At 40.5% G+C, this 27174-nt stretch overlaps 2 protein-coding genes across 2 annotated transcripts; both read left to right on the top strand.

Annotated features, from left to right (window-relative positions):
- Positions 1-509: 509 nt before the first annotated feature.
- LOC115062026 (brain acid soluble protein 1) lies at positions 510-19075 on the top strand. Its single transcript, XM_029530634.1, has 12 exons — positions 510-824; positions 6610-6713; positions 7238-7592; positions 8151-8224; positions 8431-8575; positions 9416-9451; positions 11315-11374; positions 12609-12635; positions 13084-13104; positions 14877-14993; positions 16018-16077; positions 16177-19075. Exons 1-12 carry the CDS (start codon positions 761-763, stop codon positions 16203-16205), a joined length of 1092 nt encoding a protein of 363 aa, XP_029386494.1. The 5' UTR covers positions 510-760; the 3' UTR covers positions 16206-19075.
- A 627-nt stretch (positions 19076-19702) lies between these two features.
- arsh (arylsulfatase H) lies at positions 19703-26020 on the top strand. Its single transcript, XM_029530288.1, has 11 exons — positions 19703-19746; positions 20243-20398; positions 20528-20649; positions 20758-20880; positions 21205-21407; positions 22607-22827; positions 23214-23350; positions 23729-23866; positions 23966-24125; positions 24479-24600; positions 25155-26020. Exons 1-11 carry the CDS (start codon positions 19742-19744, stop codon positions 25562-25564), a joined length of 1797 nt encoding a protein of 598 aa, XP_029386148.1. The 5' UTR covers positions 19703-19741; the 3' UTR covers positions 25565-26020.
- The last annotated feature ends 1154 nt before the right edge of the window (positions 26021-27174 follow it).

Below are 27174 nucleotides of genomic sequence, written 5' to 3'. Positions count from 1 at the left end.
AGACAGACCAAAGCCTCACATCTAAGCAGCGTGCTCTCAGAAACTCAATATTTAGGACTTCATCCTAGGCCTATTAGACAGTAAGGAAGTAGAGCTATAACCTTACATGGATGGATTGATGCTGATGGGGGAGGTGACCTTGAATGAATTTTCTGACTAAAATGACAGACGCTCATCTGTTTTGAGTTTAGGACTAGTTAAAACCCCAACACAGACGCACTGTCTGCTTTTTAACCCACAGCTGTTGTCAGAAAACGGTTTGAATGAAAGAGTATATTTCTGTATAATAAGGTGTTTTTTTTTTTTCAGATGATCGGATTTAATAAAGACGATTGGTAATCCAATCATAAAGACGATTGGTAATCCAATCGTCTTTATTAAATCCATGTTGACTGAGAATGGTCATTAAAAAAATACCTTCACACCACTGCCTGTATTCCTTTCTGCCTTGAATTGGGAGACACGCCCACCTGAGGAAAAAAAAAAAAAAAACACGCACACAGACCGGACCTCTCTCCAAATCAGACAAAAGAAGGAGAGGACGACGAGGACGCGCACTGAGCCGAGCATCCGATTCTGAGCACCTTGGAGAAGCCGCCGGTCTGATCCGACGCGCCAGAACGCACCGGGCACACGGACACACACGCACACGCCCTCCGGATCCACCTGAAAGCTCCGCCGCCGGTTAATTGTCCAGTCTGAAGGCCGGAGAATCCGAGACCGATCCCCGGTTCGTTTCCAGCCAGAACACCGTGTTCCCATGATGTCATACCTGTGGATTCTGCTATTAGGAAGCCTGCTGGCTACCAGCGCCAAGGCACAAGGTAATGATTTATTCCCAATTAACTCAACCCAGTCCCCCTTTCCCTCTTTGCATGCACAGCAGAATTTATCTGTCTGTCTGTCTGTCTGTCTGTTCGTCATCTTCATCTTAGTCTCCATTTCTCTCTCCACCTTAACATCCTCCTGGCTCACATCTATCTTTCTCATTCCTTTCTAGCCTTTGCTCATTACTCATTCATGTGTGTGTGTGTGTAATTGACAGTCTTTCACCAGTCTCTGTGCCTTCCTGTTGGCGTTGGCAGTTAGGCGCATTCGCCTTGTTTTAATCTGTTCTGTCTAAATGGAAACCGCCCAGACATTATCAGTGTGATAGGTGTGCCATGCAAAGCCATGATTTCTCTTTGGACCTGAGTTTTGGCCCCCAGGGGTGTGGTGGACCCATGTTCTTACATAAGGACTCCTTGTCTATCACATCTCTCTTTTCCCTTCAGTGTATATATTTTTCTTTTTCTATATCTCAAATTCTTTTTCTTTTCTCCTCTTTTCTCCCCCCCCCCCCTCTCCCCTTCCTACTCCAGTCTTTGCTGACCTCTGGCCCTCATGCCCTTCCCCATGACACATGTGATGGTTTCAAATTTTTGAATGTGCAATAAAACTGGGACAAACAGATGCTGGAAGAAATAAAAGGGCCAGTAGGAGAGCTGGAGGAAGATTAAAAAAAAAAGGCATTTAGTAAGATGCTGGTAGGGAAAACGGTTAGATATACAAGGAAGAAACTAATGGGAGATGGTCGGAATGACAGCAGGCCACTTGATCTTTATGCACTGAAATTCATTTTAACATTGTACACTTGGATGAGATGTGGTGCAGTCCAACCCCACCGGTTCACTTTTTATTACCACAAGAGCCACCACAGCAGAGCCATAGACTTTCTTTCACTCTCTCACACACACACACACATACAGCTTCCTCTTTTCTCCTTTCTACACACCTTTTCTGTAACTGTAAAGCTCACGGGAAAGCAAGTGGAGGGTGTTGGACTTTAGCACAGGAAATCTCTGTGGGTCTGTTTGTTCACTTGCATGTGCGTTCAGAGTCACACTGAATAAGATAGGCACGTTGAGGACAGCTGCATGAGTGCATCTCATGCTCGGTCTATATAAGTTATAGAAGTAAAGGACTGGGAGTGTCCCAGTAACTAGATCCGGCTCCAGCTGTAGACAACACCCAACAACACAACTAGTTTCAGCGCCGTCCTCTCCTCTAGGGCCTATAGCCTGAGTGTGCGTGTGTGTGTGAGGGAGTATGTGGGTGTAGGTTATAAGTTTAATCTACAGAACATGGGGGAGTAGGATAGTGCTGAATACAAGGCAGTTTGAGCGTGTGTGTGTGTGTGAGTGAGTGAGAGAGAAAGATGAAAGACAGAAAAGGCTGTGTGATGTGTGCCAGGTGTGTGTATTAATGTGTGTGTGGAGACTTGTCTGTGTTTACACCTTCAACTGCCAACACATAAATCACTCTTTTGGAGGATAAGTGAAACACACACACACACACACACACACACACACACACAGCCTCTCCCTGGCTCCCATGGGGGTAGTTTTAAGGTGTGCATGGTTGGGGTAAACACCATGATGGTTTTACACCTGTGACACATGCACAAACAGATTCTAGTGTACTATTATATGGCAAGACTTGGCTGTTGGTTACATACACACATTCATCGACAAACATTATTACTAATTTAACAATATACAACAGGCAATCTCACACAATCTCCCATGGAGGAACTAAAAGACTCAAAATGAAGTTCTTCCCTCTTTGGCTCTGTTGCCATTCCCCACACTGCAATTCATGTAATGAGGCCTAATCAGTACTGTAAATTACACAACCGGCAGGGTATTGAATTTCCTTATGGAGCCTCGTGTAATTTTCAAAATAAAATGTGAGCATGGCAGTATTATTTATATTTCGAGGCACATCAAGATATCAGATGCCAAGGAAAACGGTTTCCATCAAAATGTCACCATTGGAATATGAAAACACAGGCACCAGCATCAAGCACCAATCCAGCCCTTCCATCAAGTGTGTGAAACCTGATATACTGTACTTAACACTTTAAATGCAGACTTAAATGCCTTCGCTTTTGTCATAGTATCTCAGCAGCCTGGTGGAACTTGGCAAGATTGGTTGCTCATTTAACATTGAATGTAAATTGTTTATAAGAAGCACAAATTGTCCCTCCAGGTTTACTTTAAATGATCAACTATAGTTGGCTCTCTCATTTTAGTCAAATTTGGCACCACATTGAAAACTAACTCAGAACTCACTTTATCTCTGATTTAAGAGATTAAAAAAAAGCCTGTTGATGCATGTAGAATATGCCCTTCGCATAGTTGATGCTATGTTTGTTGTGTTTTCAATAATCCAGCAAAAAAAAAAAAAAAGAGCTGAATTGTTCTCAATCACATGTATAAATCAAAGCTGCACTCTGCATCACATTCAGTAGGAAGAAAAAATAGCCTTACAGAACTCTAAGATAGTATCACTATTGCACCATGCCCTTTGGTATAGATTGTGCTGCAGATGTTTCTTGTTTGTTACCAGCTGCTCTTTACTTCAATATCCATATAATTCACAAATACCCAATGAGCAAACATTTGGTTCTTAGGTTGTGCTTGTGTGATTATGACCACTGTCTTCTGCCCATATGTACATGTAGAATGGCGAAGTCCAAATTTAAATCTATTGCACTCTTACTGAATTGTTATGACTTGTGTCTTTTCTTACTTGAGCATAAAGAGCACAAAACTGAGAAAAACATGGTGAAAACCAGATACTCCTGGCACAAGTTGTTATTTTTACACATTAGCTTTAACAGACTGAAAGAAATACGATATGATCGGATTTGGTTTTCGCTCAAAAAGGGATGTAACAGATGTCTTTTCATCGAAGAAAGCAAATGAATATATTCCCCAATGTGAAAAATTATTCCTTTGGTGGAGTAGTAACATCTTTGGCTCTGTTGATGTGTTTTACATCTTAGTTCTTCCCTCTGTTAGATGATTTCATACACATGAAAGACTCAAAAGACTCGAAGATGTCTGTTTATCAATCTATCAAACCACTTGACAAGTCTTTAAAAGAACACTGTAACTAAAGTTTTTATGGTTTCCCACATGTGAGAACTGGTCCGACTTAAGACCAGTTTCCCATAAAGACCTTTTCTCAGTGTACTGCACATGCTGCACAGTCACATACAATGGCGTGCAGCCATGTCAGAGACACACAGATGACTCATCAGCCTCAAGGGAGAGCAGTGGCAGAGACTCAGAGGGAGTTTGGGGGGGCGAGAAAGAGAGGATTGGAAAGATGGGAGAGAGAGACTTAAAAGACAAAAAGAAAAGAAGGAGAGGAGGGGAGGCAGGCGAGGTTTGGATGTGAAACCATTTATTTTGCTGCTGCTCTAACACAAAACAGGACATTGCTTACTCAAGAGTGTGAGAGTGAAAGTAAACTTTTGTGTTCACATGGATTCAGTATGTGTGTGTGTGAACATGTGCTTGTTTGTCCGTTTGGACTAGAAGGGGAGGAGAAGGTGTTTTATAAGTTTGTAAGCATGCATGTGAGTTTTTATGTGCCTGTGCATGTGTGTGTTAGCTGATGGATGTGAGGGTGGGGTGCCTGAAGCAGAAGTTTTTGGAGGAAGTGGCAAACTGATAGATGGGAACACAATGTTCTGTGGAGTGGCAAAAGAAAAAGAAAGATGTTAGGTGAGAGGCACACACCTCACATACACTCTCATGTAAGCACAACATCTGTGTATTGGCCTGTTTAATGTTTTTCAGTGGGAACATGCATCTGTATTTCTTCCCACTAACAACTTGACTAGCGTGTGGCAGCACGTTTTATGATAATGCTCTGTTCATACAGGTAGCCACACACGCAGTCGTGTTCATTAAGATCTAAATGATAATTTCACTTGAAAGATATCATGGTGGGGCAGCATGGCAGCATAATGGTCAGCACTGTTGCCCCACAACAGTGGTTGCAGGTTTGGTTAAAGTCCCGGGGCCTTTCTTTGCGGAGTTTGCGTGTTTTCCCCATGCTTCCTCCACGTACTCCGGTTTCCTCCAAGACATGGTTACTCTAAATTTCTTGTAGGGCTTGGTGTGAGGGTGAGTGGTTGTTTGTCTGTCTGTCTGTCTCTGTGTGTTGGCCCTGTGATGGAGCAGTGACCTGTCCAGGGTGTACCCTGCCCCTCGCCCAGTGTAGGCTGGGATTGGCTGCAGAGTCCCCGCGACCCAGAAACGGATCAACAGTAGAAGATGAATTAATGAATGAATGGAATCATAGTGGACACTGATCTGTTTGGATCCAAAGGTGGGAGAGTGGAAAACAGGGATTAAGAGAAACCAAGAGCAATTTTTATGTTGCTCTGTCACTAACCAAGCATCTCTGCAGTGAGTGCTTGTCTGATATTCACATTTCATGTCTTAGAAATGTGTTGAGCCATACCTGTGTACACATTTCTGGCCTATGAATGTGTTTGAAGGGAACCAAGGTGTCACCAGTTCTGCATGCCTCTAGAGAATTTACAGTGTGATGGAAATAATTCAGATATTCACGCAACTTAGCCTCAAGGCTTCACTGACTGATAGAATCTCACTTGGCAAATGCAGTCATCTTATATTGGAAACTCACCTGAACATGCAGTAAGCAACTCCTCAAAGAGATATTAAGGAAGAGAGTCGGGGTACTGAACAGCAAAGTCCTGATCATTTTTGATATATTCAGTTTTTTCAGTTAGCAGTTTTTAGCACCTGAGCAGACCTGCGAATTTTGTTCTCACTTTTTTGAAGATATCTTCTTACAGTTTTGCCAGTTTTAGAAGCAGTCTCAGACCATAGACAGCTGTATCTTTTAGTCAAGGGGTTTTTACTTGTATTGCAAAAAACAGGTAGTGCCCCAGTGAACCCTCATCGAGGTACTGCTGAAATCAGCAGAGCAAAGAATGAATGGCGCAGGTTTGCTGTCTCAGCTTCTCACAGTTGACAGGGGAATGTCACAGCACCGGCTGAATCACACACACACATACATGCACGCACCCACACTATGCCCATCTCACACACAGAATGAGAAGGACGTGCTCTTTGTATTTTCTCATTAGCACTGAGTTGTGATGCCAGTGCATGAGGTTGAGACTTCATATGATGCTGTGGCAGGTCAGATATGATCGATGCATCTGACATCCAGCTGTGGCCAGAGTGTTAACATCAGGCATCAATTAGGCCAGGGTGAGGCTGTGTGTGTGGCTGTGTGTGCATGTGGCAATAGTCATGTCACTGTCATGAGAATGTGTTGAATGCACGAAATCGTGACGACCATTTAGGAGAGACAAGTTTCAAGACTTTAAATGACACCAGATGGACTAAGGCATGAGGTAACCAATAGTAGTAATGACCACTAGTTTGTAGGTTGTTGTGGCTCCATTTAGATTAGATTGATAACATTTCAGGTTTAAAACAACAACAAAAAAAAAAACACGAACAACATGACATAACATGATTTTTTTGCAGTGTTGTCAAGTTGCTACAGAAGGGATTCCCTCTGAGACAGTGAGAGGGGTTTTGGGTCACCGAGGCTGCCTGCTTTCTTTTTCTTTAAATAGAAACAATAGTTGCACTGGCTTCAGTTGTGTGATGTTTGCTGAAGGTTCGCTTCTTTTCACACTTCTGAAATCGATTGCACTTTGGTCACTGCTTTGTTTGATGTGTGCTCCTTTCATTTTTCTTTAACTTTCTCCCTTCATTCATGTCTTTGTAGAGACAGACCCAGAAGAAGAAGCAGCAGCGTCCATTGTCACCACACCAGCTGGAGTAACAGAAGCAGAGGCTAACCTTGAGGACGGAACTGATGATACAAGCAAGGTGAGAAGGGGACATACTTGTTTGGCTTGGAGTTTAACAGCTAACAAAGAAAAAGATTAGTGTAACACTGAATACTAGGCTACTAGGCTACTCTGAGTATTTTGCCTTTTTGCTTAGCTAAAAGGCAAGATTTGAAAATAGCTTAGCTATATATATATAAAAAAAACCTCCCAGAACCTCTGTCAAGCTTTAGGCTGTCTAAATTATTCACTGTTTCTCTAAGAATGGATGTGAGTGTTGCCTGAATGTAATCTAGTAGAGATCCCTGAGGTCTGAAGAAAATATAATTCAAAATGCTCTGGCAGCCATTTGATAAGCTGAGTCATATCAGCTGGCTGAAAAATGGGTGCCTCAGGTTTGTTTGTGTTTAGATATAAAAAAGGCTTACATAGCAGAGGTTTACTGGTCTGAAATCTAATGGCACTCTGTCTCTGGGGCTGTACAAGCTGTTGGCATTTTTTTTAACTGGACAATATCAAGCATGCAATCTTTTTCAAGAGATGCATAATTTCTGTCAAATACAGAAAGAAGAGTCTAATGGAGAGCCTGGGCCTGAAGAAAAAAATGAGAATTCTGAAGTCGTTGAAGGGCAAGTGAATGCTGGAGCTGGACACCCAGAAGAAGAGAATGCTACAATTGTAACTCCTGAAGCAACCCCTGCACCCGATCATCTAGTACCAGAACCTGCAGATCCAACAGATGAGGTTGAAGGGTCGGAAACTCCAGCAGCAGGTGATGAAAGACATCAGACCCCTGCAGCTGATGACAAAGAAGAAGCAACTGCAACACCTGTGGAGGAGGGAGGATTGAGTCCTACAGTTGGGGATACAGAACAAGGGACTCCTGCAGCAGGAGACGCTGAGGAACCTACAAACCAAGGTTATCAATAGGAGTCAGAGTTTAATACATTTGATGAGCGTTTATTTTCAATGACTAATTGGACACAAATGAAATGTTTTTTTATGATTTGACACTGGTTGGAACAACGGCTCTTTGTTCATTGTTGCTGTGCAACATTTCAATCAGGCACATCTTTACTTTTGGTACAGCCACAGTGAAAAAAATCATTTGGGATCATAGATCAGTGAGCAGACTTCCTGCCATGACATCCTCTGCTTTTTCTTCACTTGAATCATACACCCCAGAACCACCAGGGATAATGTGCACACCAGGAAGCAACAGTGAGAGTATGATAAGAGAATCAGATGTTTATCTAATCCGTTTATTCAGAGTTATTCAGAGTCTATTTCAAAATTTCTTCCAGCTTGTTAGTTCCATGTGTAAAAATTCTGAATGTACTTTCCCAACAGTACTGGTTTTGCTTGGAACCTGCATTAATAATAAGACCTACATAATAATCCTCTGCTAAAAGAAAGCTTAAAACACAAATAACCCATCCACTGCTCACCCCCCTGTCTCTTTCCACCTCCTGCTCAGAGCCCACAGTTTTTCCAGAGGTCGTGGTGCCAACAGCTGACGTGGCGGGGAAACCTGCTCCAACAATTGCTGAGGTGGAGTTCACTTGAGCATTTTTGAGAAAATTTTACACATCTCATTCAAAGATACTGAAATACACTTTAGTCGAACACGTCATTTCAGATAGACTTGTACTGCATATAACTGACTGATGGAATGTGTTACAAACATTATCCACCAGCTGCTAAGCTATTGTATCCTTTTTCTGTTTTCATCTACTGTACATTGAAATTTTAAATAGGGTGAGCCTGAAGACAAAGAACCAGAGGTGTCAGATCCAGCCGTAGAGGATGAGCAGAAAGAACCGAGTGTTCCAGCTGTTGAGGAGGACCAAACAGTGTCAGAGGGGGGACCAGGCGTCAGAAGGATTATCCCCCTCCCTACCGGTAAGCATATACTGTATGTGAGTTGGTACATAATATGTACACTGTTGTAGATGCAGATGTAGATGTTTTGTGTTTTATTTTGTATTAATTAGCCTCAAACAAATGATCATCCTGAGACTTCGGGTTAGGACCAATGACTGTTAACACTTTTTGGAGGAAATCTAAGAATGGCTATAATACAGAAGTCATGGGAAAGTATCCTGTGGTGTTTTTTAATTGTATTGCATTTTTGACGGATGTTTTTGTGGCTTTTTACATTTCTCTGTTGTTGCTGTGATGTGGGCACTCTTATTATTAAATAAAGAGTTGAAAGAAATTCTCTTTGAAACAAGACAACACATTTTCTGCTTTCTAATTGTAATGGCACCTTGGGCTTTCTCCCTTTCACAGAGAGCATTTTACATGTTTCAGCCAACCAACCAACTGTGGTTGGTGAAATTTTAAGTTGAAGTGGTTAAGTACATCAGCACTTAACCCTGTCCAACTGTTTTAGATCGGCTGCCAGAACTTTGCGTCTTCCCTGTTCAGCTGCTATTTTGTAGTCACTGAACCTGATTGTTCAGAATCTGCCTCTGCTTTGTTTGTGAACGTTCACACATATTTTGGGACTTATTATTTTTTTAATCTCTGTTTAAGGACAGATAACATTCTCATTTAGATTGCCTGTCCTGTGTTTTAAAGAGGGCTATTTACAGTGCTGCCATAAGTTGATTTACACTAATTGGCAGCAGTGATGTTGTGAAGGGAGCTGTGTCTGGGCTCTGCGCTCAGGGTGGGAAAGAATGGTATTTGGATATAAGATGCCAAATGTGTGATTGTGTTCTTTGTCTCTGCCAACAGTTGAAGCAGTCGTCCCTGACTCTGAAGTGAAACCAGGTAAGCTTAAGAAAAAAAAAAACAAAAAACAACTTTAAATATATATTTCATTGTTGTCCACTCTGCCATTTAAAAAAATTCTAAAACTCTCAGCTGTAACATGTTAACCTCCGCTGCCCTCGAGTCTTGATTCACATGAACATACGAGGTTCACAACACATAACTGCTTGTGCAAGTGACACAGAAAGTATTTCATGCAAGAGCACTTTAGCGTGCACGAGTACTCATATTAACAATGGATCCAAAAAGAAACCCATTAAGTTCAAGCTGAAATGTTAAATTCTTAATAGCAGCAGTTTAACAGATGACAGAAACTGCAACATCGAAGGCTCTGAGGAGGAAATAACTTGAAAGTCACAAAATGGCTTTAGTTGAAGTGTTGGTAGAGCGCCGCTCTGCTTTGACTGTTTGAGGTCGACTGTCCTCTGACCACAGCACTGTGCCTGAGCAAGCATCTGAACATAAAATAAATCAAAGAAGGTCATTTTCCAGTTTTCTTTTTTCCAGAACAGAGCCATCCGAAATGTGTCACACATTTGATCTTTACTGCTTCTTTATCTGACGCCTCATAATGTTTTTATTAATCGTAAAAAAAAATAAAATAAAATGTAGGCTTAATGTCCTGTTTCCATGAGTTATCATCCATTGTATTGCAGCAACTCCCTATTTTCCGAGCAAATTAATCACAAACACGTGTTTTGCCATCAGAAAACACAAATCATTTTGAAAGGTTACGAGGTTGAATTTGGGCCCATCAGTTTTTACTTCCCAAAATTGTGTGTTGGTTTTTGTGAAAAGAACCTCCCAATGACCTCAGTGGGATTTTATTACAATTAAAATATCCTTTTCATCCCTCATCATATCCTCATCTCTATTCTCTCCCCTCTCTCAAACTTGAATTCTTGCTCTTTCCCTTTTCACCGTGATGCTGACATAATTTCAATATGTGTTTTGATAGCAGCATTTTATATTTCGCTGATAATTACATTCTGTCTTTGTTGCGCTTACAGCTAAAAGAAAAACAAGAGGGTAATGCTGAGAGTTGAGGAAATGGTTACTATGGAGGGTTTTTTCATGTGATAGCTGCCAGGGTATCCCATGCAGTGACAAGAGGAAAACACTTGAGAGATGGATAGGAGGTTAAAAATGGGAGGTGGGGAGAAAAGCCATTGAATGTAGGTACAATGGTGCCTACACAAGATAAGGGCAGGACAGTGAGATAAGAGCAAGCATAAAGGGAGCTGGCAGAGAGGGGAGTGTTAATGGAGGGTTACGATAAGGGCAGACATGAATAAAAGACGAAAAGCTGGACACTGGATAAAAGTGAAGAGAGGAAAATTTGAGATTCGGTGTAACATCTGGCTGGAAATATTGGTTAACTGCAAACACGCATCTGTGAAAAACTGGGACAAAACACAATACCAAGTGGCCATCAGTATAGGCCACTGGATAATTATGCCTGCGAGGATCTGACTAACGCAGATAATTTCACAAATAATACCTTCCCAGCCCAGCCTGAAACTTTGCACTGAGTCAGATATCTTGAATGAGTCACTTGGGTTTTCCCCTTAGTGAATATAGAGTCATTGCAACGTATCATTCCTGTAAGATAATATCCTTTAATTTAAATCAACAGGAGTTCACGGTATCGTCATCACACCCTCGGAGCTGGTAGCGTTTCACAATAATTGAAGGCACGGATTAGAGGGATTGAACTAGGGAAAGTCTCTGATGTTATCATGAAATAGTTTAACATCAAACCCTGTAAAATAATGTGACAGAGGTTTCCCAATGTTTTACGCAAACATGTAAAAGATATTCCTCCTGTGAACGATTGATATTTCATTTCTGTCATCAATGCAGCCTTCAACTTGGAAGACGCTCTGGGAGAAGGCCCTAAAGAGGATGCAAATGGCGCAAATGGTTAGTATATACTAATCATTTTGGAACAGGAAAGGGACATTGTGCAAGCAAGAACCTCTGGTTGAATAGTAGTTGTGAATAGCAATACAAGCAGGCATGGGTAAGGAGGGAGTTAAATTTTGATGGAATTGGACTGTTTCCTAAGTACCACAATCTCATGGCTGCCTTTTTTTTTTAATCACTCTTTATGCTCTATGAAACTATGTAGTACAGAGTGAAACTTGTTTTGTTTTGTTTTGTTTTATCACTGTGGTGAATCTATGGTATCAGCAGGATCTCCTTCCTTGGTAGTCCAAGTAAGATAAGTTTTAGAAGCTGTTTAATTTTCATATCACAGCTAGATGAACTCAATAGATATTTGTACACAGAGCCGATATCACCATTCAGCATAAAAATGCATTTATATATTGCAATCAAACATTTCTCTAACTCGCTCATGATTTCTGGCATCAAGTCTTCTTACTTAAAACATACAGAATGAAGACATGAAGAATGACATCAAATCCCGAGGCTGGCTGTCTTTACACACCTGGTGTCGTATTTCCCTCACCACATGCTTTTTAGCATTTGACACCTGAAAGACTGTGGCTTAACTGTGTTTGGAGAAATGTCTATTAAATTTCTATACTGTGAGATCACCATTCTAATTTAATGAGTTATGTGCGTGTGCCAAAAGTCTGAATTTACTCGTTTTGCCTCCTTGGTTAAGAAACCTAAATCATGAGCCGCAAGGGAATTTGACAGGAGCGGGAGATTTTTCTTGAGGCAGCTCCACCATTTATTCCCCATCTGAAAGCTCATTATTCATTATGTAGCCATAATCATTATAATCTACGGAAAGGCACCCTTGCTTAATGCTCTGTCATTTGCGGCTTTGTCAAGTTGAAGCAGGTTTAGGGCAGCTGTGATGGTGCAGGCATATACAGACAAGTTGCAATGAGACGGGTAGGAGGGCTGTTTGCATATAGATTAAATCAAGCATATCTGATCTCTCCGGTATTACAAAAGCATCTGTGTAAGTTTACAGAGGGGAAACTTAACACATATAAATGTCTGTGTGCGTTTTCTAGGCTGGTTAGGACAGAAACTCTAACATTAACCTTTAACTCCCTCTGAAAATATTTTTCTTTTTCAATCTCTTTCACAATATTGTACACACATGAACACATTTATGTGCTAACGTCTTTTCTCTCCATGCTCTTTTAATCACCCCGTATCTTTCCTTGTATTTTAGCATTTGCTGCTGGTTCTACAGAAGATGGTAAGGCCTTTTTTTCGTTGCTGTTTTTTTTTTTTTTTCTTTGTTCATGATCAAAACACGCATCCTGCAAAATAATCATATCACAACATATTCATTCCAAATCGCACAAATTCATCTGAGGTTCAGAGGTAGCTTTGAGTGGAAGAGCTTATGTAGGTCCCAAAACACACAGGATATTACTGGCATGACTTTGACGATAAAAACAGGACACCTGTCTCAGGGCAAATTTTTCTGCCCTATTGTTTTAGTTCAGTGTTCTAAATTGGGCTTCTATGAGTATTTTCCTATCTATTCTCTGGTGTAGTCACGCTACAGCTACACTGGAAGTAACCTCTTCCTGATTGTCTACTCTTACAATACAGTAGAACAGACAAGTTCATGTTTGAGCTTGTGTAAATAAATGTTTCCACGGTACTAATTGTATCTTTGTGTTCTCTGTTCTAAACAGCAAATAAACCCCAGGCTCAAGGTGAGTTAGGATTCTTCTCTTTTTTTTTTTCCATTATGAACAACTCCACCATTAGCCACTTGCTCATCAATTGTCTTGTGTAATTGAGCGAGAACCAGGCGAACACCAGGTGTGTTGTTGCTTCGTGACATGTTCACAGTATATATGTATAATTTCAAGGACGGAAAATTCTGGGAAATTGGTTCATAGTGTTGGCTATCAGTTAAGTTAGTGAATTTCACAGACTGAAGTCACCAGTTTTTAAAGTATTAATAGGAATTGTATTAACTTGTCAAACTGGTTAAAAACCATTCCAAGGAAAATGTACTTCCTGAGAACTGGTATCTAATCAAACAATACCACAATAAACAAGCCACTGGTGCACTTTAGGATGCACTTTATCGTCTGATTCTATTTAGTGCTGACTTCTTTTCTACTGTTGACCGTCTGCCCTCAGTTATGTATTTTCTTTTTTTTTTTTTCTTTTTTTTTGGGGGGGGTTGAATCCTTAAGTGTCTGGCTATTGTTTTTGTGCATCTGTGTTTTTAACTTGTTCTCGTCATGATATGTTTCTTTTCAATGTGAGCTGTTGGGCCTTTCAGTTTCCAACACTAAATTCTAATCCAATCCGACATCCGCCATGTTGTGTATGTTCGTGTGATGGGGGCTGACCACTCAGTTCTCATATGTTCCAGATATGTCTGTTTCCACGGTGTGTCTTGTCTGTCAGTCTAGCTCTTTCTTTGTGCGCATTGTCTTTTTTTGTGTGTTTATGCGGACTTTTTACCCCGCACCAACTAGTGTGTCAGTGTTGTGCGTTCTGCATTTGTGCATGTACACACATGTCCGTGTCTGCGCCCACTTTTACTTCCTCTAACTGACTCATTACGTTCCTCCATCTTATTTCAATGGCTCATTCCAAATTTTTTAAATGAATCTTGAGTCACGCCACTCCCTTTTTTTGCTCACCTTTAATTATGTTTATCACTTGATTTACTGTGCTCTTTCATTCCCTCTTTTTAGTTGCTTACTCACCCATTATGCCCTTCCTTCTCCACCCCTCCCCTCCATCTCTCTTTTGTCACTTGAGCATATCTGGGCATTATTACTCAGTTTCGACTGAAGCCACTGTGGGCTCAGGACTAACAAAGATCAACAAAGACCTCGTTTTTATGAGAGCTTTCAAAGGAAAAGAATAATAAAATACAAATCAAGTCACATCGTTTTCCCAAAATTACCTGGCAAGGCATATTTATCACAGTTTGAAAAGCATCTGGGCACTAAAGTTTGTCTGTTTTCCTTTGTGTGCCTCCTAATAGACTAGTATTTATTTAGCTCTATGCCATGATGCAGCATAAAAACTATGCAGATCACCGTTGTCATAGTAACTGGATTACAGGTGCAGATAGAAATGTACTGTCATTGCATGCTTTCTTTTAGTGATCTAGATTATGGGATGAACAATTGAGAAGGGGTGGTGTCTCTCTCTCTCTCTCTCTCTGTCCCCCTCGCTCCTGCATACACACAGAGAAAGAGAGCGAGCGATAGACATGCAAACGTGCCACTTATTCTCCCAGCTGAATTGCCAGTCATTATTTCAACTCCAAAATAGCACCCTGTGGTGACACTGAGCATTACATTATCTCAATAAGCAGGTGCTACACTGCAGCAGAGCAGTCATCTCAAAGTTCAAATGATATTTTTGCATGATATTAAGTTGACTTTGTATTATTTGGAGCGCTGATGCAATGGTATCAAGTATCTTTTTTTCTTTATGTCTTTGTTTCCTGCAGAAGGCAGTTCCAACTCTTTAACTGGCATCCTGTGTACAGTTGGTGTCGCTCTTGTGGGAGCAGTTACTGGATACTTCACCTACCAGAAGAAGAAACTCTGCTTCAAAAACAGACAGGGTAATTACAGAGCTGATTGGCTATTAAAAACTAACACAATACACCTTTTATTTGACTAGACCAATCAGAAAGTGAACCGCAAGCCAATATTTTGTTGCTTTATTGCCATGTGATAGCCAGATTATAGCACCATTCTCACAATTTGAGCCAACTCAACGCACATCAAAACGAGAGCATTTAACAGTCTCAGTCTGTCATCAAAGTGCGCGCATGTGCACGTTTATGTGTGTGCACATGCGTGCGTTTGTCTTTATAGTTTAGCAAGGTCAGCAATGATAGCAGACTCAGCTTTAGTGAGTGTTTGCGAGTCAAACTCACAAACACCCTGCATTGCAATACTGCTTATTCAGGATAGTTTTCATTTACAGTCAACATGCACAAAAGGCTATTCAGCTTTTCAGTGATTTAAGGTAAACGTCAGCCTCATCAGACTAAGAGTTATGCAATGACGATAAATTGTATTTTTTTCAGCTTTCTAAATTTAAATAAATTTCACCTTTATAATTCCAGCTGTCTCAGAAATCCACAGAGGCATAAGATGGATGAGTCTCTGTACATGAAAATATTTTAGTCTCCATCAAATGAAATCTAGAGAATGAGTATTGTAATTGGTAATGTCAGCAGCATGTACAGCCTGCAGCTGCTACACTGACAAAACACGGATGCCCAAATATCGATAGTTGTGCGCGTTTACACCAGGAAAGAATGGAACACATTTCCATGATGATAAAAGCAATTATTGCTGAGAATATTAATTTCCTGAGAAATTCCCGCTGGGTGTTCTCAATGCCACACTTCATTTATGGTCAGTGGAGCTGTATGGTTTGGAAATTACAGGAGAGGGATAAATACTTCTGTGTCAAATTGTCCAGAAGGGACACCACAAAGTAATCTACACTAATGACTAGGAAAAGACGTTAATTAGCTAAATGCTTTTGAATTGCAAATTGGCATGGGATGCCGTGTCTGTTTCATTTTGTCTGACTGTGTTTTTGAGAAACTGACTCCCAGTCTCTGTGATTAGAAGCAGATCCAGAAGCTGCACGTAAAGCTGATGCAGCTGAGGCCAATTCAGATCCCCAAGGTATGATCCAGACACAGTCTCATTCAAATAAATAAAATCAATTGAACACACACTGTTCAAACTTCTAAAGTGCTTTTTTTCTTCTTCTTCTTTTTGCAGTCCTCAGCAACCTGCTGAAGTCATCCTAGACGAGCGATGATCACGTGACTGCCTGGACCAACTACAGTCAAGCAAAGTGGCAATCTCACTGTTAGGCTCTATGATCTGTGGAGCTAAATTACTGTGAGGCCCAAAGTAGGGCTGTGTGTTTTTCTGTCTTATTGACTGTGTGTCTGTGTATCTATGTGTGTATGAGTGAATGAGTGAGTCTGTGGATGAGCGTGTGTGTGTGTGTGTGTGTGTGTGTGTGTGTTCAACCTTGTATGTGTGCATATATGTGGGGAAAAGCAGTTACAAAAGAAGAAGCAAGTAATATGTGAACCTTTGGGGTTTTATGATTGTTATGGCATAGGACTTTATTGAAATGATTGGTCAAATTTTCTACTTTAAACCAAATCCAACAATTTTTTTCAAAGGTGGCCATTAAAGAGATTAGATCTCAAGTTAAGTGTGACCATGAGATGGCTAACTTATAGAACTACCTTTTTTATTGTTATTTGTATGGCTACCTTCTAGTTATAGTAATTCGGTGTGAATATAAACCAGTGACAAATTTTGATGTGGTAAATGTCTAACTTTGTACTGAATTCTTACAGGTGGAGTTCTTATTTTCCAATTCTGCCATTGTTTGAGCCATCCATATGATTTTGACCATCCAACAGAAATCAATCACTTATTTTGTAATTTTTTTTAAATGTTCATTTTAAATCATCTGTAGTACAAATACAGGATAGATGGATAACAGGGGGCTTCAATAACTACCACTGCATTTCCTAAAATTCTGGCATGGAATAATGGAGGATTATAATCTGGAGATGCTCTTTAAATGGTCCAGTGTGACTAAAGAGGACCACTGATGTCGCTGTATGTGTGTGTGTGTGTGTGTGTGTGTGTGTGTGTGTGTCCTTTGATTGGTGAAGGGGCTTAGTTTTAAATCAATTTGGGCCACTGCCACTTCTCCTCAGTCAGTTGAAAAATGAAACAGACATCAGTTAAATTTATCCATAAGAAATAACATTTTATCCATAAGAAATACATTCAAAAGAACCACAAAAGTCGGTGTACTTACCAGAACTTCACTCTATTAATGTATGTTCTTTTTTTATTTACTGAGGTGAGTTCAAGTGGAGTCTGAGTGGAGTCCTACCGTGTTTCTGTCAGCCAATGAATCTGACGTGAACAAATTCAAGAGGTCATTTAATAATGTGTTAGAAAATGTTCTGATGTAGTAGTTGTCGGTCTAGTTGTGATGCAGTAATTTCTTCTCTATAGTGCCTTTTACTGACACAGCCTGGGTTGACCAATTTGCAGACACACAGAATAGAGCTGGAACATTAAAACTGAAAAAAAGGCACAATGGCAGATGAATGTACCAAAACAAAACATCTTTCAAAGAAAATTGAGGCACGATTTAACTTTATTTTAGTGGTTAAAATTCATTACTTTGAGCATCTTGTGATTGAGAAATCGTTCTCTGTGGACCAGTTTGCTGTTTTCTGTTTACAGCTTTGAACTGTGAGACTTTGTCTGTTTTCGAACAAGCCAGTTCCTGTCACAGTCTTTTTGTATCATTCATATCTCCTCATTAAAAACACCAATCGCCTGTGATTTTATAGGAATCCACCATTTAGCAGTGGTGCCTCAGAGCTGACACTGATAATCTTTCATCAGCGTGCTTGCTGTGGTATTTTGTGATTAATATTTTTGTGAAATGCCGAAGCAATGCTACAGCCTTAGAAAAATAAGAAGTCCAACGGCTTTCTTTTTTGTTGTTGTTGTTTGTTTGTTTTTTTTGTTTTGTTTTTTGCTACTGTAGCACAAAAAATGTAAACTTCTGAATGTTGCCTTGCAGATTTGTACTTGCTCTGCTCCCTTTAAACATAGGGGTTATAGAGGTCACATAGTGCTGCAGTTCATGTAATGTGTGTTAGTTTTTAAAGCAACATATAGCTGAAATACAGGACAGAGACTGTTGCTAACAGCCTAGCCTCAATCTGAGAAATTTTAATAGTCTGTGATGTCACATATCAATTCACTCTACTGTATAAACTGTGGACTGGACATTGGGTCAAAGCCCTGCTTTAACTGCCTTCTTATCCTGTAATCTGTGATAGACCGAGTTTCTTGTGACACACTGAACAACTCAATAGTGTGTTAGAAACCTCTTACTACATCTTACATTGGCATGGAAGGATAATGCACAAAATACCCACTAAGTAAAAGTACAAGCTTTCATTAATAGCCACTGATGCCTTCAAAACAGAAGATTCTCCTCTTACTGCAGTTCTCACTTCTGTAGTGCGATTGGGTTAGTGGAATACAATTCAGCAAAAGAACTCTGTGGTCCTGCAGTGCACAATCACAAACTTTACTGTTATTCATGTAAAGGACACTGAAGCTAAAATAAATCTCTTAAAACAGAGCAAAGGCTGCTGGTGCTCTGAGCCTTATGGTCCACTCTCCAGTGCCAAGTGCCAAGCAGTCAAATTCCCAGTAAGTGCAAACTCTTGAAACAAAGCATCCAACCCAGAATGTAAAGGGAATGTAAAATCATCAACTTATTGAGGCCTGAAGTGCACTTCCCCAATAATGCTAGGGCATCAGTCATGGTGTTGACCAGTCCTGCCTTACTCCACCTCTTCAGTACCGCAGAGAAGAAAACAATAACAATGTTATCATGAGAGAGCACTTTTCTATCCTGTATGCATCTTGATTCATTAAACATATTTAGACAATAATTTTTGATTAGACTATAGTCTAAGATTCTTCCTTTTTATTTAAATATTCTGTGTTTTCATTTTGTGTAGGAACTGTCTCATTTTTGTCATCTGGCACTTGTTCTTCTGTAATTGTGTAGATAATGTTTGAGGAATCAATTAAACATTTTCGTGGGAGTCAGTGTTTTGTGCGGATGTGTGTGTGTCATTATTATACCATACTTAGTGCTCTTCATGGGCAAATCCTTATGTCAACTTTGCCTGCCTGCTTGCTTTTGCATCTCTGTGACATTTCTGTAGTGCTTGCAAGGTGCTGTAAAGTCAGTAACATGCGCACACCATGTGCCTTGACCTGAAATGCTACATATGTGAGATTTTTATAAGGTATGCGCTTGTAAACTCACACAGTTCAGAGTTCTGTGAATGATTTACAGTGTCAGGTTTACAAAGCTACACCCTTTGCTTTGCCAAGTGTCAACTAGGCCATGCTTTTATTCAAACCAGTGGTCACCAAATTGTTAATCAGGTTCTCCCACCAGACCTCAACTTGAACACGGGGGTCACAAAATTGTAAACAGGGCAAGGATGAGGATCACAAAATATTGCTAGACTGAAAACGCTTTCAAAACCATCCCATCAGGAGAAAGACTCATACTGCTGCATTTCTAAAATCGGTACTGTCACGTGGACGATGGTTAAGAGCTTAGTGAAGGTTTGCTCACCCTCCACACCATTACAACGTTTTTGTTGCTGCGCATTTACACCGTGTATTGAGGTAGGTCCGTCAGTTACGGATAGAAGGGGGCGGGGCCACCCTGTCCGCCGGAGAACCGCGTCGTTGTGCGAGGATGAGGTGAGCCCACTCTTTTCCAAACACGCTGATGAGTCACTACAAATAAACAAGATAAACAAAAACAATGTTCGGCCGTCTTGGACAGCAGACAGTTTTATAGTATACTTCATGCGCCGCGCAGGACTGAATTTCACACTTTGTTTTTGTGGGTCTGAAAGTGAAAGACCAGCCATTCACACCGGAGATCCAACACGGACATGGGTCGTGGTGTTCCACTTTTAGTTTTAAGTCGATTTAGACATGTTGTTTGCTAATGGAGGAGGAACTATCAGAGGAAGCGATTTAAAATAATAACTAGCCTCTAATAGAACTGTTACATTTGGAGGAGCAATTTAGGTATTTGCCAAGAGCAATCATTTGTGTTTTTTGGAAAATAATCATAATAATGAATAGAGATCTTGTATGAGCCATCAGTTAATTGCAAAGTTAAATGCAAAATGAGTTTTGTTTGTGTTTACAAATTGAATTAAAATCAACTTTCATCTTCCATGGTAAGGTCCCCCTTGGTGGCAACCCTTCTTCTGTTCCTGCTCCTGGCAGCAGGAAATTATGTAACAGGGGCAGAGGTGGACAGGAAGCCCAATTTTGTAATGATGATGGTTGATGACCTGGGTATCGGTGATGTAGGCTGCTATGGTAACGATACCATCAGGTAAACTCTACCACGTGTCCCCCTTCTTCTGCTCAACCATTTATGTTGTTGTTATTTACTCTTCTTGTTTACTGTGCCAGATGGAACGCACTGTGACTGTAATGTGCCTCACCTGCTCTGTCCCTGTAGGACCCCTAACATAGACAGACTGGCTTCTGAGGGGGTTAAGCTGACTCAACACATTGCAGCTGCACCTCTTTGCACCCCGAGCCGAACTGCTTTCATGACAGGGCGTTATGCACTCCGCTCAGGTGACTGATACTCATGATGTTGGACTGTTTGTCTTGTCTTGTTTTTAAACATTGCCTGATTGAAATGTTTTTGTTGTCTTTGTTTTTCCGTGTGTGTGTCTTGAGTAGGATTGGGCAGCACAGGCCGTGTGCAGGTGCTGCTCTTCCTTGGCGGTTCGGGGGGGCTCCCACGAAGTGAGACAACTTTCGCAAAGAGGCTTCAAGAACAAGGGTACACCACCGGCCTAGTGGGTGAGATAACTTAATGTCAAGCATTTATTTCCTCATCATGGAATACCGCCTAACCTTTCCCTGGGAAAACTAGAAAAACCATTATTGACATTTCAGTAGATCAATCAAATCATCTGTACATTGTGGCACACAATAGATAATTTATTGTGTGACTACTCATGGCTGGAGGCTATGCAAACATAGGTGGCAGTGCGTTGCTGATGGTGTCTCCTCCTTATTCTTCTTTGTTTGCAATAATGAATACAAAAACCTGGTTTGCAAAGTGTATATGAACTGTATCCATATTCTCTTTATGCATTTCTGGTTGTGTCTCTCTGCTTGCAGGTAAATGGCACCTAGGTGTGAACTGTGAATACAGAGGGGATCATTGTCATCACCCTAACCAGCACGGCTTCAGCTATTTCTATGGCCTGCCCTTTACACTTTTCAATGATTGCATGCCCGGAGAGGAGAGTGATGTTCTGGCAGACTTACAGCACACTCTCCAAAATATGGTCATTATTCTTGGAGTTGGTCTTTTCACACTGGTGAGAGAGATTCTTTGCGATTTCAGCTCTTCTTTTTTTCTCTCCTTAGAAATTATCACACAAAAATCTAAGAGAGACACACAGATAAAAGTGGAAAAAAAAAAGACAGGTCTAGATCCAAATTAAAGACAAAAAGGAATTAAACAGACACGTACATCTGGGTTGCTAGACAACGAGGATGAAATTGGAAAACAAAGAGTTGCTGTTCGCCCCAAAGCAAACTAACGTGCAATCTCTTAGACATGAGCCATTGGGTTTGAAAAAAGACTGGCAACAGAAGCTGCAATTGTGAAGCACAGTCACATCAGCCAGATCCCTGCTTAAGAGGAAAGCACAATCATTTCGAAAGTAAAATTTGGTAAGGCCCTGGCAATGGTAACTAAGACAAATGAGAAGCAGCTGTGCTGCAGGTAGAGTGAGCAAGATAGCTTGAAACAGGCATCTGTTCTGAAGAGGAAAAATAAATGAGCACAAAACAAAGTACTGCAACAATTTATGGTGGCCCACAGGGATGCGTGACATGCAAAACAAATTTCTGATCTAAAGTTCTATGCTAATCTGTGTATATGTACTGCTGGTTTCAAAAGCAAAATTAACTACTTTGATTCTGGATTATGAGATCATCTCGTGGCAAATTAATGGAATTGCAGCACAGCCTAGATAACACAAGTGCCATTTATGTTACACTACATGTGCAGTGCTATATAAAGAAACAGCCCTGCAATAACTGATGCCATTGGGGATGCTAATGTTGCATATGGACATTACCAGCGAGGTGTTGAGTTGACTGGGTTAATTCCCTCACGTTTAGGAAATATATCCTTGGTATTAAAATGTTTAATTCAGAACATGAATAGATGTAAAAGTAAAAACACCCGGTTGTTCTAAACCTGGATATTTTACAATCAGCAGTTGAAGAGTAGCATCTATATTAAAACACAACCTCTCTAACAACACCATCAACCTCTTTAAATTCATTTGTCACTTTCTATATATTACATTTTCATATGCAAACATATATATGCAAATGTTTTATTTATTGCTTTCAGCATTTTTAAAAATAACTTAACAGAATACAAATTGTGAATTTTTGTCATTGTATTACCAGATAGCACATGTACGTTGCTGGAAGGTGTATATTATGTGGCTGTGCATTGTAAGATTGTGGTTCCATTTTCTGTGTGGATGTGTTATTTCAGGTGTGTGTCCGTGTCTGCGGCCTCCTTCATATCAGTCTTTGGCTCCTGCTCGCACTTTTCTTTCTCAGTATCCTAGCAACTGCTGTGTGGTATGTGCCCTTTAAACTCCTGCCAACCTGGAACTGTATCATCATGAGGAACCAAGATGTGATTGAACAGCCAATGACAACGGAGACGCTACCCCAGAGGTTGCTGGTAGAAGCACAAAATTTTATAAGGAGGTATGAATGCACCAGTAAAATAACACATTTCTGCTGTAAAACAAAAAGATTCCTATAAAAGAATTTAGAGTATTAAACCTCAGCTCCTTGCTAGTCATATTTGTAACATAAACAGAGAAGTTTCATGTACAACTGTCGTCTGATTAGCAATTAACAAGACTTGCCCAGATGACAGATACAACATTGATTCCCAACAGTGTTGAAGATTTTCAGTTTTTATAATGAGAAAATGGGTATTAGGTATGTGATTTTTTTTTTTTTTTTTTTTATTATACTAAAGCACTGGTTAATGTGATAAATGCAGTTTCACTTCATTCTTATCATACATTCATGTGACATGACTCAAAATCATTAATATAAATAATACTTTAAATATTCTTCCACAGAAACGTTGATCGCCCATTCCTCCTCTTCTTCTCATTGGCACATGTACACACACCACTCTTTAAAACCTCTGCCTTTGCTGGCAAAAGTCGCCATGGTTGCTACGGTGACAATGTGGAGGAAATGGACTGGATCATTGGTGAGTCGGGGTATCAAAGCAGATGGTTTAATATTAGCATGCATCGTTAAGTATTATACAGGGACCTCTAGTGTTAGTTTGAGAGTGGTTAACAAATGAAGTTCGCCATTAACAAAACGGAAGCTTTGTTGACATGACATGTGAGTAGGACAACATGGTTTTCTTTCAGCTGATCTGCAGATAAGGTGTTTCTTTGGATGACTATTAACACTATTTTCTCATCCGTACTTCCACTTACACGAGCAATGTAATTTTCATAGACGTGAATAATACTTAAACCATCATGAAAGCCAGAACAGGTTCCTCTGTAATAAACTCACTATATAATGTAATGACCTCACCAACCAATCTCTAATGCTACATTCATATTTTTTCTAGGCAAGGTGACAGAGACGGTGGATTCCCTTGGCCTGGCCAACAATACCCTGATTTACTTTACATCAGACCATGGTGGGCACATAGAGGATGCTAACTCAAAAATTGGCCAGAGAGGAGGCTGGAACAGCATTTATAGAGGTAATCGATATCCTGAACTTTTTACAAAAATTATTGTAATCTTTTCATGTATATTCAAATGTTTCCCTGATGCATAAAGATTTGTTGTGTACCCTCCAGGAGGAAAGGCTATGGGGGGCTGGGAGGGTGGTATAAGAGTACCTGGTATTTTCCGCTGGCCGGGCCGACTAGCAGCTGGGAGGGTAGTAGATGAGCCCACTAGTCTTATGGACCTGTACCCAACCCTGCAGCATTTAGCCAAGGACACACAACCAGACAGGTATAGACTGACCGATATCTCTGCTTTCACTATATTCTGTATTTGTCATTCATCCATCTCACAAGTTTCTTTGAAAGGTTTGAAAGACCATACAATTACTTTAAACCTGAGCATAAAAAATTCAAGTGTTTTGTTATTCTCTATTGCTACTCACTTTCCTCTACATGTTACTTTCACATGTTACTTTGCATAATGGGCCTGTATTTCTAACATACTTCACTTTTATATGTCACTTCAGTAATGGCAAGCCCCTAACCCTAATTACATTTATTCTAACTCCCTCAAAATGGAAATGAGAGCAAACCTTGCTCTCTACCATCTACGATTCGTTATTGTATCTCTCTTTCTCCCAGACATTTAGATGGCTATAACCTCATGCCACTGTTGGAGGGGAAAGTGGATCGATCAGAGCATGAATTCATGTTCCACTACTGCGGCATCTACCTGAACGCAGTTCGTTGGCACCCACCGGGCAGTAAGTCCACATCCATCAAATACTGTTGATCGACTAACTTCTTATTATTTACTCTGCATGAAACCATCTGGGCAAATTGAGCTTCAAAATAGAAAACAAACTGTACTTTTATCTCTCATGAAAAAAAAAAAAAAAAAAAAAAACGAACTATCATGAGTGCAAACCTTTTGACTTGTTTGCTGGATTACGACTATCTGAAAAATCTGAAGCTGAAAAGCATAGCAGTATAGTAGTTAGTGCCATTGCCCCATGACACGAAGGTTGCATGTTCGGTTCCCAGACCTGGGACCTTTCAGTGCAGAGTTTGTATGTTCTCTCCGTGCTTGCGTGGGTTTCCTCCCACCATCCAAAGTTTTAGGGTAAAGCCAACTATCTTCTTAAAGTTCCATGAAGCAAACATATTTGTTAAATGACATGGCACTTTCAAATTTTTAAACCAAATCAAATTCAGAGCAATTTTTCTCGGACCAGTCTTAATTTTCTCAGTGCATGATGATTACGTGTTACCCCATGTGTTTTTTTTTTTGTTTGTTTGTTTTGTTTTTTTCCTCCAGGTGAGTCGGTCTTCAAGGTTCACTTTTTCACTCCCAACTTTTCTCCACCGGGAGCTGGTGGATGCTATGACACTAAGGTGTGTCAGTGTCATGGAGCACATGTGACACATCACAATCCGCCACTGTTATACGACATTCTCTACGACCCTTCAGAATCACACCCCTTGACCCCTGACACTGAGCCAAGATATGCTGAAATCCTTGAGCAGACTGCCAAAGCTGTGGAGCGGCATCAAAGTACACTCACAAAGGAGCAGGGGTCTGATGATATTCATTCACCTGCTGGCTCAGATGCACCCAGCGTACAAAGACAGATGACTTGGGAAAAGATACTGTGGAAGCCTTGGCTTCAGCCGTGCTGTGGTACTTTTCCCTTCTGTGGCTGCAAAGAGGACACACCATACGTTTAACAGAAAAATAATCCCTACATTTTTATGGTTCAGGGTGTATTCAGGTGCTTTCACCATTCCAGGAGACTTTCAAAGTAAATTCAGTTTGGTGTAAAAATTTTATATAAAGAAGCTCTGCAATGAGTTATCCATTATTAGTCATGTAATTAGTCATATTGTTTTGTACAATTTAATGATTAAATTTAAAAATTCCTATTTAAATGAAGACACACTAAATTAATTTAAATACTTTTGAAAAAAATCTGAAGTTAATTCAAGATGAAGAGGTTAGAGATTAACAGAAGAGATTAGTGCATTTTAACACTGTATGTATGCAGAGGTGTGGCTGTCACAAAGGGAAGTCTGCCTTACGTGAGGTTAACCAAATGAAGGATCTGTTCAGCTGGTGCTAGTTTTTCTCATGATGTGAACAGGTCTTTGCGTACATGAAGCATTAAAATCATTACTTTATTTGCACTTTGCTTACTGTGGTATTCAAATCTATAGAGGGCATATATTTGAGCTGAAAATAATCTCCACCATTAGAGGGCAGAGTTGGACTGTGTTTGGAAACAAGTAGTTTGACCGTGTGTGTGTGTGTGTGTGTGTGTGTGTGTGTGTGTGTGTGTGTGTGTGTGTGTGTGTGTGTGTGTGTGTGTGTGTGTGTGTGTGTGTGTGTGTGTGTGTGTGTGTGTTGGGGGGGTTTAGCTGTTTTAGCTCTCCTGTTGTGCATGATGAGGATTCTTCTTCACAGTATTTATGATACCGATCCTTTTGGCTGGTTTCTCCTTTCTGACCTCCAATTTCTTCATCGCTGTCTCTCCTCTTCTTGAATACCCACAAACATGTTTACATCTCCCATTCCTGTGGGTGATATGAAAATATAAAAAATACAAATTAGCAATCTCACAAAAAGAATTTCCTTTTACCTCACCCCCTTCTGAAAGATAAGAGCCCATTATCAGCTGCAGAAATGCATTGCCCACAGACACAACGGCAGGATGAATGTTGGCCAGCAGGGTGCCTTACTGTGGCCACAAGGACGTTCAGATTTTCACTAATCATAGGAGCTTAAAGACTGTGGGAACCTCTCCATCAACCATGTCGTTTAGTATTATTGTCATCATCAGCAACACTTGCATTGTCCCCCCAGCAGTGGCTGGCTGTCAAAACATCAAAGTTTGCTACAGTGGCATGCTAGAGTTGCTCCCTTTCCTTCCTTTCCTCCCTCTTCTTGCCCCCCGCCAGAAACTCACGCGCATCTGTAAGTGAGGAGGAAAATGTCATCATCATCATCATCATCATCAACATCACAATAATCATTGCCATCGCACACTTAGTATTTACTTCACCCCCTCTGGCAGAGACCCATGCATCACACACTAAGCAAGTTCATTACAGTAGCCACTCCATTATATCTCTAACAGTAAATCATGCAGTGGACCATACATATCAAAATTTGGCCGGACATCAGAGTTAATGATAGAATCGTATCGACTGTACATCACGTCTCTCTCAAACCATGTTCATGCATAACTGCATACGAACGTTGATGTGCGCACAAGTGTGAAAACATCACAAATGATTTTGTACACACGTGCCACATCATACATCATGTTGTTTTTAACAGA

This window comes from Echeneis naucrates, chromosome 21 (assembly GCF_900963305.1).
Source record: "Echeneis naucrates chromosome 21, fEcheNa1.1, whole genome shotgun sequence".
Taxonomy (NCBI): domain Eukaryota; kingdom Metazoa; phylum Chordata; class Actinopteri; order Carangiformes; family Echeneidae; genus Echeneis; species Echeneis naucrates.
Note: the sequence above shows the minus strand (reverse complement) of the source record. Positions and strands in the feature narration are given on the sequence as shown.